The sequence below is a fragment of the Doryrhamphus excisus genome, linkage group LG12, assembly GCF_037039965.1.
Source record: "Doryrhamphus excisus strain RoL-2023G ecotype Guam linkage group LG12, RoL_Dexc_Guam_v1.1, whole genome shotgun sequence".
Lineage (NCBI taxonomy): Eukaryota > Metazoa > Chordata > Actinopteri > Syngnathiformes > Syngnathidae > Doryrhamphus > Doryrhamphus excisus.
The window spans coordinates 21076397-21091758 of record NC_136368.1 but is presented as its reverse complement, the minus strand read 5'-3'; the positions used below and the strand labels follow the sequence as shown (position 1 = coordinate 21091758).

Here is a 15362-nt window from a genome sequence, read left to right as displayed (position 1 = left end):
GGTTTGAAACACGGATGAGTTTCTTACCAAAAGGAGGTGAGCTTTATCTTTGCTGTTGGAGATGTTTTTCATGTGGAAGGCAATGATGTTTTCCGTATGGCCTGTGAGAACGGCATCGGCTGCCCTGAAGACAGGAAGACAGGAAGACGAGCAGAAATCAGCAAACTTGACACGCGTACGTTTATCACTTCCTTGTTTTCAGTCATCGGTACGTTCTTAGCTGCCAACGCTAAGAGCAGATGTACATCCTTGATGTGCGTCCTTACTTGTTAGCCATTTCCGTGGTGAAGACGTAGACGACTTTTGAGCCAGGTTTCTGCCCGCTAGCAGGTTCTGCCGCGGAGCCCTGGCCTCCCAGTAAATTGTGGGAGGGCGTGGAGGAGCGGCTGAGCCCGGCGTTGGAGGTAGAATGGCTGACAGAGTCCGGGGGCTTCACGTCACTGGAGTTGCAGTCTGCGGGGAAGAGGACGGGCGTGTGGGATTTAGGACGTGGAGTTTGGGTGGCGTGTCATTAGCGTGTATTTAAAAAAAAAAAAAAGACTCTTACTGAAGAATCCTTTGTCGTCTTCGTCACTTTCTCCCCCGGAGCACCAGTCTGCTCCGCTGTAAGGCTGCCTCCTCTCCGCCACGCACATCCTCTTGACCCTGCTGCTGTCTGCGTCAACAAAACCAATAGTGGTCTTACACTGGGCAAAGACACGGACATGACTGTGAAGCAGACACTTATGAATGACATGTTTAATTGTGTGTCATCCACGACATTTTAGAATTGGTAACACAAAACAAAATGACATTTATTTTTGTGATTATTATTATATTTTTTTTAAATTTGACCTTCCCAGTTTCAAAAAACAACTAAAAAGCCACCTGTTTAAATCTGTTTTTAATGTCTAACTTTATATACCTGACTGCTGTGCCCCGCCCTGCTTTTACTCATGTTTTAACTGTGTATTAACCAATGAATTTTTGTACTTTAACGTATATTTTACTTTTTATTATTTTTTATATTTTTATATTTTGCTTTGAAAAGCGCTATTCAAATAAAATGTATTATTATTATTAATTTAATTTTTTTAAATATTTTTATTTAGTATTATTTATTTATTATTATTTATTATTTTTATATTTATCTTACAATGGAACATATATGGCCAAATTTTTGTTGTGAAAAATATGAAACTGTAGCCACGTTTACATGAGGATTTTTTCTGTTTCCTTTCCAAAAGCAATGGTATCCTTGGAAAGGAATATTCCAATCGCTATAATCAACCAGAATAGTCAATGGGGCATGCCCAGTAAAGCGTAAACACCCACATCACGTGATACCGACTTCCTGGAGTTTTTCTTCCACTTGTTGGAATAACTCCATTTTGCCGGTTTTTCCTTCGTCCAGTCTTGGAATTAGTTTGGATCCAAAACAAAGTTTGCTTAGCAGTCCAGTGCCGATTGCTGGCCTCCATTTTTAAAAGTGAAGAACGTCTGGAGCTGCGTGTTACGTCATATCTCAGCATTGGCTGAAAGAACGCACCCGGGAACAGGAAAAGATAAAGTTCAATCTTGCTAATATTTGATAATGAAGCTGGGCACATGTTTTATATAGATATGTATTTTCTTTTGGAATAAAAGTGGACTTGTGAATGGCGTATAGAAGGGTTTAGATTCTGTTCCACAGATGGCGCTAATGCACACCAAAGCTGCTTGCCAACCGCCAATAAACAACAGAAGAAGAAGAAGAACGCAGTCTGACAACTTTCCGTTTGAGCGGGTACAAGATACCTCAATCGGATTGGGGAAAGGAATATTCCACCCCTGGGAATCCCATTATATGTTCATTGGGATTGGCACTTTTCTTTGGGAATGAGGTGTATACAAAGGTTCCATTGTTTCCGTTTGAGCAAATAACCTGAATGGAATCGGAATATTTGGGTCCATGTATACGTGGCTTGAGATCCATGTTCTATGGACACACAAAAACCCGACCTGCCCACAACCACACCTGACCTCATGTTCTACTTCTTTAGACAACAAACTAGTTGCGACGACATCAACATGTCGCCTCAGTTGCATCAAGATTGTTTAACAATCAATCCCAACGGTTGACAAAATGTAATTATTCTCCCATCCTGAAAAAGAAAGAGCATCTATAGGAACTGAAGACTAACATAAACCGCAGGCAAAATAGCATCCAAGCATTTTGTTCAGTTCCTTCAGCAGGGAGCAGTTAAAGCCTTCATTACAAAGACAAACGGCGTCATTTACCTATAAAATCATAGCTTGTGACAGCAAATCTTTACAAGGTCTTGGAGTAGCACCGGCCCCTGAAACCTGCTGCACATGAATCACGCCGCTGAATCGTACTCTACCTTTTTCCTCGCTGGTGGGCGTCCCGCTCTCGGCCTGCTCGAACGACTCCACGGATGTGCTTCTTTCCCTTTTCACTTTGACTTTGGAGCTGGGGCCGGAGGTCATGCTCTGGCCGTTCTTCAGCCCGATGCCCCCTGACACGCTCTGTGCTCCTTTGGCACCCAGGGTCTTGGCATCGCATGGCGAGGGCTGCGATTGGCTGCCGGCGCTCCCCGGCTTGCCCTGATTGGGCATTTTAGAGTCCATCTGGGAGGCGGTGGAGGGGGACATGACAGGAGGTGAGCGTACCATGACCTCCGTCTTAGGTTTAGGGCTGAAAAAACAAAAGGGAGGGGAAGGACAGTTAGCATTTTTTTATACTTGAAGTTATACGTAGTGAGAATTCAACCCACACTATCATTCTTATTTTATATGTACAATAATCATGGTTAATTGGATCCAGACCCAGTAATTACAGCAAACAACCGACTACCTAACAACGACATACTCCGACAACGTTGAGATGGAACGCGCCATGTTTGATGGCGAAATTGACACCAACACGGTCACAAAATGACCCGGTCAGGTTGTTTTCTTGAAATATCTTTGTAATGAAATTTTTTTAGCATTTCATATTCCAGGTATTCCTCAAAAAAATGTTTTGGGTATCATGCCATTCACATTTTTAATGTACCTTTTATACATTTTAAGAAATTTTTGTTTTTGTGTTACTACCCCAACCTTCCATAAGTGGGTCAAAAATGACCCGCATGCATTTTGTATGGAATCCAACAGGAACCTTTGATTCTTATCACCTTTGGCTGTCAGGAATAAATGAACCTAAATATAATACTAAATATCATACAAGTGATTATTCCTAACCAAAATGCCAAAATTGGCATAAAAAGGCATTGATTCTAGTATGGGTCATTTTTTGACCCACTTATGGAAGAGTGTAGGGTCCGGTCACTCGTGCATCTAAGGGTTAATTAATGACTTAATTTATTTATTTCTTCTGCAATTGAGCTACTGTAACCAAGCAATTTCCCTTGTGGTTTAATAAAGTCTTTAATAAGTTTAATTACACACAGAACAATGAACAACTTCATCCTCCATCTTCTTCTGCACTGCGTTGTGCAGGCGCCGTCATATGACACGTTCAAGCGCACTGCATAATTTGCGTACCCCCCCATGTGTAGCCAACTTTGGGAACCCAGGCATACAATTCAAAATTCAACCAACACAGTTTTGTTTTTTTACTATGAACAGAGGTCAGCTTTGTTAAATAGCAAGATGTTTGAGGAGGTAGTTTGACACTGGAACTGAACCCTACCACCCACAAGAAAGCCTAATGTTCTACCTTATCCGTGGAAGCCAACACAAGGTTAAAGGATGAACGGATGCGAGTCAACAAGACAGCATCATTTACAGCGTGAATAATACACACACGTTTCAACTTCCAAATATTCCAAACATGACTTACAGTATATAGACATGACTGCTGCCGTTTACTAGAGTGCTATGAAAGCAGCTCAGTCTCGTTGAGCAGATGAATCCAACTTTCAGGGAACTTTCTTTCCACACCCTAATCCCTCCCTCCCACTCGCCCTCGTACACACTTGTACAAGCAGCGTGGAGCGAATGCCAACAAGTCCAAAAAGCACAACCGCAGCCCAGCTCACGATACGTACAAACACATTGGGCTTGCTAGTAGAAGAAGGAGGGAAGGGAAAGGCAGGGAAGGGAAGGCCAGGGAGAGTTTTCTGGCAGTCCATCCAGCTGTTTCCAGTGACTGAAGCATGAGTTAGCAGGGAAACGCTCCAAAGACAATGCACTCTCTGAACTCAGGACATCTCCGGATCACACAAGGAGGCCCTTTGGTTGAGGCTGCACGGACAGGAACTCCATTCCATTACCATTTTCACACAGTCTCAGGTACACCCATATGCTGAGGAAAATATCACGGCCACCTGAAGTCTCGGTGACAAACGTACATCTCACAACTGACCTCAAAACATGCTTTTTTTTTTTAGGTTGCCTGATAGCTAACGTGTCTTATTTTCTCTGATTGTATCTACTATATTGGCTAATACAAATGTAAAGGTGACTATAGGGATGTTATTTCATGTCCAGAGGGCTCTAATAAATGTTAAAAACCATGTTTATTTATTACGGTATGCAGTCTGGAATCATACTGGATTCCAGTATGTGGAATCAAACTATGGAATGGATTGAGTAAGGACCTTGAACCAGTCATGATGTGCTACATATATCACTATATTGACACTTACTATGGTACCCATTATGGCATTGGATGCTCATATCACCGAGTACTTTGGTACGTGACAAAAAAAAAACACAAATTAAAAAAAATCAAAAACATAAAAAAAAAGAAAAAAACTATATTAGGAAAGCAGGAAGTGAACAAATGTAACAGTTAGTGGTTGTAAAAGTACAAGATGGAGGGGTAGGATTTAATAAGCTTTGCTTCTTCCTACTCCTTTTGGACATGTGGAACTGGGAACTGATTATGGGATGCATTCAATTGGAATCTGATGCATGTTCAAATGAAATTAAACCATTACCATTACTATTTTCTCTGATTATATCTACTATATTGACTAATACAAATATAAAGGTGACTCATAGGGGTGTCATTTCATGTCCAGAGGGCTCTAATAAATGTTAAAAAACATATTTATTTATTACGGTCAAGTCTGGAATCAAGTGTGAAAAAGCAAGCCGGGACCGCACGCTAATTTTGCGTAGAAAAATCGTCAATGCAAGATTATGTCATATCATACGCAGACAAAATGAAACTACGACATCAAAAGCCAAAAATCCTAAAAACGAGCAGTCGAGTGGTTTCTTTTAAAAAAATATTGTATACCATAAATATCAAGTTGAGTACATAGTAACTGGATTCTTCTCATCTTGGTCAACATGCCTAATCTCCGACCATGCTACTGTGTCCCGCTCAGAGCCGCATGGAGACACGCCCCCCTCATCAGTTACATGGTTATCAGCAAAAAATATAATTGAATGAATGTTGTAGAATGTGGCCTTGAACTGTACTTTGTTCATGAGGCAACCCGCCATGACGTGGACAATTTTTGGGCAACAGTGCGGGGAAGGCCCTTTTCTAATGCGGCATGACAAGCAATGCAAAATGGAAAAACATACGTATGTACCCCATCCATGACAAGAGTACGACTTTGCCGTGCTGGCTTTGCTTAACGGTTAAATACACGCTCTGCTAGACGTGATTTTGGAACGGCCGCCATGCTGCACTCACCTTTGTGTGTTGGTGGATGGGGAGTTCTTTAGCCTATTGGAGTGCATTGATGGGGTTACCAGTACGACAGAACAAGGCGAAGTGATGAGCTGATGAGGACTGCCTGCGTGTGTCAGCGGCGCCTTGGCACGCACGTTCCTGGAGCCGGGATTCCCGAGGTTAGTGAGGTTTCCCCGTCCGTCCTTGGCGTCCTCTCGCTCTTTCTTGCCGCGCTCCTTCTTGCTGAAATGTGTCGCTGCTGTACCTGCCGCCGCTGGCCTCTCCTCTTGGACCTCCAACATTCTCTCTTAAGTCCTTGTCTGTGTGGAGTGTGTCTGCGCGCCCCTGTGTGTGTGTTTGTGTGTGTGTGTGTGTATATGTGTGTGGGAGAAAATGTGTAAAAACAATAACAATAGTCCAGGAGTCTTTTCTCGTTCACTGTGTATTTATGAAACTCCTCAAGGGGGCTTTCAATGGCCCTTGGGCACACTGTGAGAGAGAGAGAGAGAAAAGGAGACCATTAACAAAAATGGAAAGGCAGTCTACAGCAAAACTAAACATATACAGGAAGCATCTGAAGACCCCTAAAGTTGCACAATTCAGAATTCCACCAACATTATGGTAATGGTTTTATTTCATTTGAACATGCATCAGATTCCAATTGAGTGCATCCCATAATCAGTTCCCAGTTCCACATGTCCAAAAGGAGTAGGAAGAAGCAAAGCTTATTAAATCCTACCCCTCCATCTGGTACTTTTACAATCACTAACGGTTACATTTGTTCACTTCCTGCTTTCCTAATATAGTTTAAGTTTTTTTGTATTTTTTTTGGGTGTGAGGACGCCCTAATAGACAACGCATCACCCCTCAAATCCATTTGACCTTTCAACTGTAACATGACTCAGTATGACAAAAGTATTTTATGGTTTCAGCCTCCCGTCCACTCAGCAACAGCGTTCCCGTGTGGACGGGTGCTTTAGTGCCTTTGAGCCGAGACCGTGAGGTGCACGAGCAGACCATTTTGTGCTGGTGAGTGAGCGGGAGGATTGCATGAGAAAGCGACCCAGTCGGTGAAATTGCTTTGTCATCCCAAAAATATTTAGGAGCTCTTCCAAACACGCCACATTGTAACTTTGGAACTGGCTCCAAAGTCCTCCTGGGGAGGAAGGAGGTGGACTGTGTTGGAGAGTGTTCGGGAGAGTTTTGGCTAGGGGGGTGGGTAGTATGAGGGTTGTCACCGGGAATGAGGGATGGGGGGGGGGGGCAACACTAATCTCTCAACAGTCTAAAGGAAAAGTGATTTACTTTATGCTGAACATATCGCAAAGGCACGTGAGCATAAGGAGGCTTCTTGAGTGCAAGAACAGAGGAGCCTTATGTGTCTCATTTACACAGTTTGGACAAACCTTGCAATAAGGAAGGGAGGGGACTGCTGGAGTGACTAAACGTTCCTCTTTGTGCTCAATACACATTGCACAGTGTGGTACAACGAGGGGTGGAACAGTACGTGGGCTTTCCCACGCCGTACGTGTTAAGCCAAGGACAAGTCCAAGGGCCCGGCGATAGCGTCTACGCCGTAAATGAATGGAGCGCAGCCCAGCCTTTGGCTCGCAACGGCAGCAAGGAGAAGCTAGGCCTCGAAAGCCAATCATCGTTTGGGAACGCCTTGCCTTCCGAGTGAAATACGTAACTACCATCTACTATCTCAAACCTGGTTTCCAAAGTCTACGACTACTGCATGATGAAGACCACAGCTCAAGCTAAGGAGCCTTGAGAAGAAAGTGACGGCCAAAGAGAGAGGCTGACAAAGTGTGTGACGAAGAAATTATGAGGTTTAATTCTGACACTCTACCGCTTATCCTCACGAGAGGTCACGGGGTGCTGGAGCCTATCCCAGCTGTCTTGGGCCGAGAGGTGGGGTACACCGTGGACTGGTGGCCAGCCAATCCCAGGGCACATATAGACAAACAACCATTCACACTCACGTTCATACCTATGGACAATTTGGAGTGGCCAATTAACCTAGCATGTTTTTGGAATGTGGGAGGAAACCGGAGTACCCGGAGAAAAGCCACGCATGCACGGGGAGAACATGCAATTGGTGGAATTGAACCCTGGTCTCCTAGCTGTGAGGTCTGCGTGCTAACCACTCAACTGCCGTGCGATTTAATTTATTTTACTACAACCTCGGTTAATTGGCCACTCCAAAAAACATGTTTCTGTTTGCTAAATAACTCATGTTATGTGAACACACATCGCTAATAGACTGGTGTAGCCTACATTCGTATGTACTAATCTTTTTTTGCTCTATAGATTTAGTGGTTTGGACTCATTTAGTTTTTGGTGTAATTTAGTAGTTTTGATGCCATGTGTAAAAAAAAAATGACTTTAACTTCCTCAACCCCGTTCCATTATCAATGTGCATTGATTCCGGTCCAGAACAGAATGTGGGAAGATGCAATTTAGGGGCTTTTAATGAGGCAGTAATTAAATAGCAGAGCGGTTCATCTTTTTCTTCAAAGAAAAACTGAATGCAATTTCAATATTTCACCCTCTATGGTGTCTAGTAATTAAAATATTTAAACGGAGGAAGGGGTAATGAAGCAGATTGGATTCCTCTGACAAATAACTGAATGAGAAACAGTCACTTGTGATGGATCCATACTCTCACGACTGGTTCTAACATCAGTGACCTTGTTTGGAGAAACATGTCGCCATTACAGATGTCAGATATCAACATTACAAAATAACATTTTGTGAACACTGGCTGCAGATTGTTTTTAATGCTAACTTTACATGATGTAAAACACTAACAATTCCATTTCAATAATTATTTGAACGCTTAAGAATGAAAAAAGTGGAGCAGAAAGACAACTGTGAGGCTCTGAGCCAAACATTCTAATACACTAAGCCAACTCTAACAGAATCAAACGGTAACTCAAGTCTACTGATTCTTGTTAGGAAATACGTGCATGTCGACATGTGAAAGCAACCGAGTGACAAGTCCAATGAAGGAAAACGTCACTACTGACAGTACAGTGGAGAGGATGAAGACACGTTGATGCTCTAACTTTGGCAGCCCGGGAGCATCACTCCATTGACAAATTTTACAACAAACTTTTTTTTCTCCATTTACAGCAAAAATGTTGCTTCCTCTAACCGTTTACATTGCATTAGGAATCCTACAGCAAACTAGTACCTAGTATCAAGAGCACATCGGATCTACTCTGACCCCACACCCCCCAGCATGGACTCTCGCCTGGCGTCGGGGAGAAGGCTCTGCAGCATCTGCTGTAGAACAACCAGGTTTAGGGACAGCGACTTCCCCCTGGCCATCAGACTGCTCAATGCCAAATAAGCCCCTCTACCTGCCCACAAGCAAAACTCGACATTATTCATTCATTTTCTACCGCTTATCCTCACAAGGGTCAGGGGTGCTGGAGCCTATCCCAGCTGTCTTAGGGCGCCATATTGCACCCGGAGCTGGTGGCCAGCCAATCCCACATATAGACAAACAACCATGCACACTCACATTCATACCTATGGACAATTTGGAGTGGCTAATTAACCTAGCATGTTTTTGGAATGTGGGAGGAAACCGGAGTACCCGGAGAAAAGCCACGCATGCACGGGGAGAACATGCAAACTCCACACAGAGATGGCCGAGGGTGGAATCGAACCCTGGTCTCCTAGCTGTGAGGCATGTGCGCTAACCACTCAGTCCGCCGTGCGGCCCAAAATGTAAGGTTAAGATAGCAATAATAGCAAAATAGCATTGTTAGTGTTGTTATGGTTGGAACAATGTCTAAAAACTCATTTTCTACCGCTTTTCCTCACGAGGGTCCCGGGTGGGGGGGGCTGGAGCCTATCCCAACTGTCTTGGGGCGAGAGGCGGGGTACACCCTGGACTGGTGGACTCGACCGCCGTGCTGCCTCTAAATTCTTATTATTATTTATTCAAAATTATATATAAGACCCAAACTTAAAGACCATCATGTGAACTACCAACTGGTAGATTGCAATAAAAAAGATCTAGATCTAGCAAGCATGTACAGAAGCAGCATCGAGGTGATCAGACACGCCGTATTAAAAAAAACTGAAAATGATCACCTGAGGATTCATGCATGACCTTTAATGGGGAAACAGAAGGTTGATTTTTCTGCTTCTGCCCTCCAATCAACGAGGGTTTTCCAATACAAGTGGGACTAAACGGGAACATTTCATTACACGCTTATGTCACGGCAATCTCAGGAAGCAGGCATCCGCCCGTCTTTTGCTACGTCACCAAACTCCCTTTGGAGGAGGAGATGATACAATTTATACCTGAGGTTTGGGTTAATGGTGTGGGATCAAGAGGGGCCTCGGCCTTGCATTAAAGCGGGTCCACTGGCTTTTAATTCATCACGCTGGCTGGAATTTTTCTGACACGTCTTAAAGGAGAGGCAAGAAAAGTGGGAGCGAATATCCAAAAACAAACTGGCTCGCCTCATTTCCAGCCGTGCCGCCGGCTCGGCCTGTCGATGGTTTCAGCCTTATTTATGCAAATCCGGCTTTGCAATTCAGTCACAAAGAAGTATTGCTCCCTTCCACGCTCTCTAGCACCCACCCACCCACCCGCCCCTGCCCCCTATTCTCCGTCTGTTCTGCCTCCGTCTCAAGATTTCCCCTTCAAGCTTTATTTGTTTAGGGCGGTATCATACACATTCTCCTCTGCAGGAATATATGGAAATGAAAAGGGATCATCAAGTACGCACTTCTGGATAACAGCAGCATTAATTACCTTATTGATGCCAATATAAGACAACCCTGAATATAAGACAAACTCTCATTTGCAAAACAGATCGCATTTTTATTGGAAAAATATTTGCCAAAATGTATGTACAATCGTCCCTCGCGGTTCAAACATCGTGCCTTCACTTTATCGTGGTTTTTCAAAAATTAATAAATGATTATTTTGTGCTTGAATTTAGCATATTTAAGCAAATTGTACTTATTATTGGCCTAAATTAAGCATTTTCAAGCATAAAAATGTCTCAATTCACTAACTAATTAACGAAAATACAAATCAAATACAAGGCAGAGGAAGCATTGTAATTGTGAATGTAGTATTTTGACATCGGCCACTAGGGGTCAGTAATCGTTCACTGAGCCACTCGACATGATCGTCAGAACAGGTATTTATTGCAGGTTTAAATGATCCGTCATAACAATAATAATAGGGGTTTCTGTTCATACTGTTCAGAACTGATCCATAACAAGCTAAAACTCAACTCAACTGAACGCATTTCCTGTCTGCCCACCACTCAGGTCCCCTAAGGACCATGGTTACAGTGCCGCCACGTTGTGTTTTATTTTGAAAATCATCAAATTCCTGCGACTTCTTCCTCTCTGCTGTTGACGCCGCTCAAATGGTTAGTATGTTCTCAAGCTAATGCAGTCAAGCTAAATTTTCCCTCTGCAAGCGTGGTCGAGGTGGTCACGCTGCACAGCTTTGAAGAGGACTTTTTCATTCGCCTGTGTCATAAAATAGAACATATTTTCTATCGGAAAATGCAAGACCAAACTAGTTGACTTCACGCAAGATAAATCAGCGTTACAATAGAATAAATACCAATAAATCTTCAAAGAAATAGATCATATTTCCAATCCTTTAGAATGCACTTGGAATTGAACCTCTTGAAATTTCCACACTAGCTCTGTGGCAAACAATCGAACCGCTCCTTTTTCATCTGTGATTGAGGAAACAAAAACATCCCAGCATCTATGAGCTCATCCGTTGAGGTGACTGGGTGAAGAGCGTCGTCGTCATCATCATCATCATCATCATCATCATCCCAGCACGCCACACCCTGCACAAGGCCATCATGACTCAAACGTGGCACACGCAGAATGTCAGGAATGCCGCGTTGCTAAAGATAGAGCCGGGATGGCGGCGGCGTAACATTTGACATACATCTACGGGAGATCACACATGCTGACAGGAGTAGGAGGAAGTGCTCGCTTCCGTGAAAATGCACAAAAGAAACTTTGTGTGCATGGTCTAAAACTCAAAGCTACGTTTGAGGATGCAGGATGAAAACATTGCAGTGCTTCAGTGTTTGACATATTCAATTTCTTTAGCTTGGTGTTCTTCCAAGAACTTTACCATAACATTTTTCATATGATTTCAAATCTTATCCGACATATGCAAGGTTAGATGCCGTAATGTCACATCAACAAGATCCCGTCCAAGATCTGTGGATGTCAAATAATATAAATATACCATTGAAAAAAATAAATCATATTTAACATATCTCAGTCAAATCATATGAGATAAGGCTGTCATTTTCTGAGTTTGTGTAGGATCTTTCATTTCCTTTTATTTGATGGGGCTTTGATTAGATTTCCTATTAGATTTCCTCGAATCAAAGACGGGGAAAATTAACCATCTGTTAATTGGCGAATGAATTCATATATATATATATATATATATATATATATATATATATATAATGGCAATAGTGGCAACTCGGCTTTGAGGCGCATTTCCGCACGTAGCACGTTGGTGTGTGGCCCTTTGTTACCAACGTGAATCGGATCGTCTTGAAGCCGATATCCGAAGCAGATCTTCAAGATCGGAATCTGGACGTCTCTAATGCCAATCGAGGAATTAAAAAGATAGTTTGGACCAGTTCCTTCAGATCGGTAACTGCTGGTCTTGCATGCAAATGATGTCTTTTTATTACGTTTTTTTTGGTCAATGTGACCATTTGTCGTTTTGCTGCATGTGAGACAGTAAAAAAAGAAAAAAATCATTACCACTACCATTTCTTCTCAAATGTTGCCCCCCCACCACTCCACCCTATGGTCATGCCTAACAAGTCGGCTCTCAAAGCCACTCCATCCCTGCGGAGGTGACATGTGTGTAATGTCACATTTTGTCATATCATGGTGACAGAAGCTGCTCTGCGTCCATCACCACAATGGAAGTGGTGATAAAAAAAACGAGGGGCCGGCAAGCGGGGGGTGTGACACAGACGTCCCCGTAGGAGCACAGAGGGTTTATTACTCAATTGCTCTCTTCGCTCGGTGCCCAGGTGGGCGTCTGTGTCTGAGACGTGAGTGATACAAGCACAGCTGACTCACGAGCGACGCATCTGCTGGCGAAAGCCCAAGTACAGCAGTCGGAGCGTTCCAGCGGCCACGCCGGCATCGGGCGCTCTGGTTGCCTCTGATATGCATCTCGCGCACGTTTCACCCTGCGCATCTAAGCCCATCTGCCCCAGCGCACTCCCGTCTCCGCATCCCTGGCTGGCTTCTCCTTGGATGTAATTCCACTACTTCACACCCGACAAAGAAGCACTTCCACACTTGGAACAACCACAGAAACCTATTTGATACTAGCAAAACTTCTCTCCAATCCGAGTGGAAGCAAGTGAAGCTAATTCCACTCCTTCCACACGGCGTGATGGAGGTAGCCGTTAATAAACAAACGCACAGATTGAGGTACCGTTCAAAGCCGCATCCCCTTTCAGCACTTTGTTATTTTATAGCTATCTCTGTTCACGTGAGTGTGCACCATCGCTTCATCAAAAGGCAAGCGCTTACTCCATTTTGTAAGGAGAAGGCCCCCCCCCCCCTTACTCCCACCCTCCACAGTTGCTCCCACACTCCGGCCACATTCCTCCCTCACTCATGCTGGAAGGGTGTCTCCCGGTGGCTAAGCATTGTGGGAAATCCCAACAGCCAGCCCCCTGCGGACCTCTTGAGCGGTGCAGCAACGTTCTACCCTCTTGCCACCGCGAATTCATGAAACGAGACCCTAACGTTTTGACTCTGCGCCATGTATCAAACCACAATGAGACCTCAAATATTAGCGTTTGAGGCGGCGGTCCCTTGTATCGTTGCTTATTTATGTACATTAAAATGCAATGCAAACAGTTGACTTGCCAACTGTTCTCTCCGCGGCGCAATGCAGCATCTTCTGGACAAAGTCGTGGAAGACATCGATGCGGAGACGATGCTTTGTGGAAGTTAACGGAAAATTGGGCCTTCAAGTTCTATGCATATGCATATCTTGTATATATCTTGTATCTGTTTTTAATGTCTAACTTTTTATATCTGACTGCTGTGCCCCGCCCCGCTTTTTATCATATTTTAACTGTGTATTAATGAATCAATGTTGTATTTTGGTGTCTTCTACTCCGTTTACTTGCTTTTATTCAACTCCATTCTTCTGTAAAGTGTCTGAGTATTTTGAAAATAAAATGTATTATTATTATATATCTTGTTAAACTGTCTTTTTTTACTCTACTTTTGTATACTTTTTTAACTTGACTATTGCACTACAAGGAGAAGCTCTCCAATCTCATTGTACATCTTATATAATGACAATAAAGGCCATTCCATTCATCACAATAACAGCATGTGCTAACATGCTATGTATGGAGTATGTATATTTTCGGTTAAAGTTCAAAACACACTTATCACGCACATTTTTTTAAGATTTGTAGCGAAACCTGATTTTTTTTTTCTTTTTTAAAACAAAGCTGTCCGACTCATCTGGCTCACCTAGCTCGGAGTGGGTCGGATGTGGTATTCATTTCCATAAAAAAGGTTTTTGTTTATGACGTCATAAAGCCAGCAACATGTCTTCTCTCAAAAGTGGAGCAAACAAGTGAGTGTTTGATTATAGATTTTTCCTCACACGTGTATTACTGTTATAACATTTCAAAAGACATTTTTGCAGAATAGGGCATATTTAACAGTCTGATGCTGTCCAACATGTAAGCGGCACAAGAAGGCTTCCTGCCCGTCACCCACAATGTGTCCTCTGTTGCGGGGTGTTTGCCAAGCAACTGCCACAAGAATCGCGAACCCAACTCCGTAATGCAGCACATGTGCAACCCCCTCTCCCATAAAAAAACCCCAAATGCAACACTCTTGAGGGAATCTGAGCCAGACTGTGTCCCGGAATTACCCCAGTTTGCACGAGTGTGTCATTCCCGAGGAATTTTAAACACACTGCCTAAGACCTGCCCAATCAAATATACAAGCACGGATGAATATATGCGTGCACGCACACACACACACACACACACAACTGCCCATACCACAGTACCCGCGAGTCAGTACTTATTTGTCCCAATAACGCCTGAGCGGCACTGAAAACTGCTCCGCTGCTTTACAGTCGCAACAGAAGTTTGTGGACTTGTGCTCTTTTCCCTCCCGAGTGGGACCTCTCTCTACTTCACGGCATCTCTGCTCTGCCATTAGCCACATGTTAAATGTGGTAGGACACAAAGTAGCGCACTGTTAGAGCAGAGAGTAGACATGTTTGGATGGCTTCAAATGCAGACAGGCAGACAAAGGCTGCCGACACGGCATCTGCCAATCAACATAAAAATGTCAATTAGACAGGTTGGACATGTACCATTAACTACACTTAACTTCTCCCTATAAAAAATAAGTGTTTGTGCAATCATACCAGGTGATGATTAAAAAGATAAAACTACTTTATTGTGTTACTTGCAGTGGCTTGCAGTAAAGTTAGCTTTACTTATTTTAAATGTGTACTTTTGTGCACAATACAGCCAAAAACAATGAATCACAGAACTCTACGGACCAATTAACACCGTGAATAAAAAATCAAACATGCTAGTTTTAGACTTCAAGGTGCGCTGCCTTTTTGGTCGTCGTAGTTTAGAAGCAACAGAATGAAACAACATTTGAAGCTCGGCCCGTCGCGATAACGGATACGTATATC

General features: G+C 43.3%; 1 protein-coding gene across 5 annotated transcripts in view; it reads right to left on the bottom strand.

Moving 5' to 3' along the window:
- The window catches only part of bcl9 (BCL9 transcription coactivator), a 33538-nt gene that overhangs the window by 5272 nt on the left and 12904 nt on the right, over positions 1–15362 (bottom strand). For all 5 annotated transcript variants that reach the window (XM_058082625.2, XM_058082629.2, XM_058082626.2 and 2 more), the window contains 5 exons: positions 5639–6106; positions 2364–2677; positions 548–655; positions 267–453; positions 28–124 (listed from right to left, as the gene is read on the bottom strand). In XM_058082625.2, coding sequence (XP_057938608.2) covers positions 28–124; positions 267–453; positions 548–655; positions 2364–2677; positions 5639–5919 — 987 coding nt within the window. In that variant the 5' untranslated portion in view covers positions 5920–6106. The remainder of the gene's footprint in view (positions 1–27; positions 125–266; positions 454–547; positions 656–2363; positions 2678–5638; positions 6107–15362) is intronic.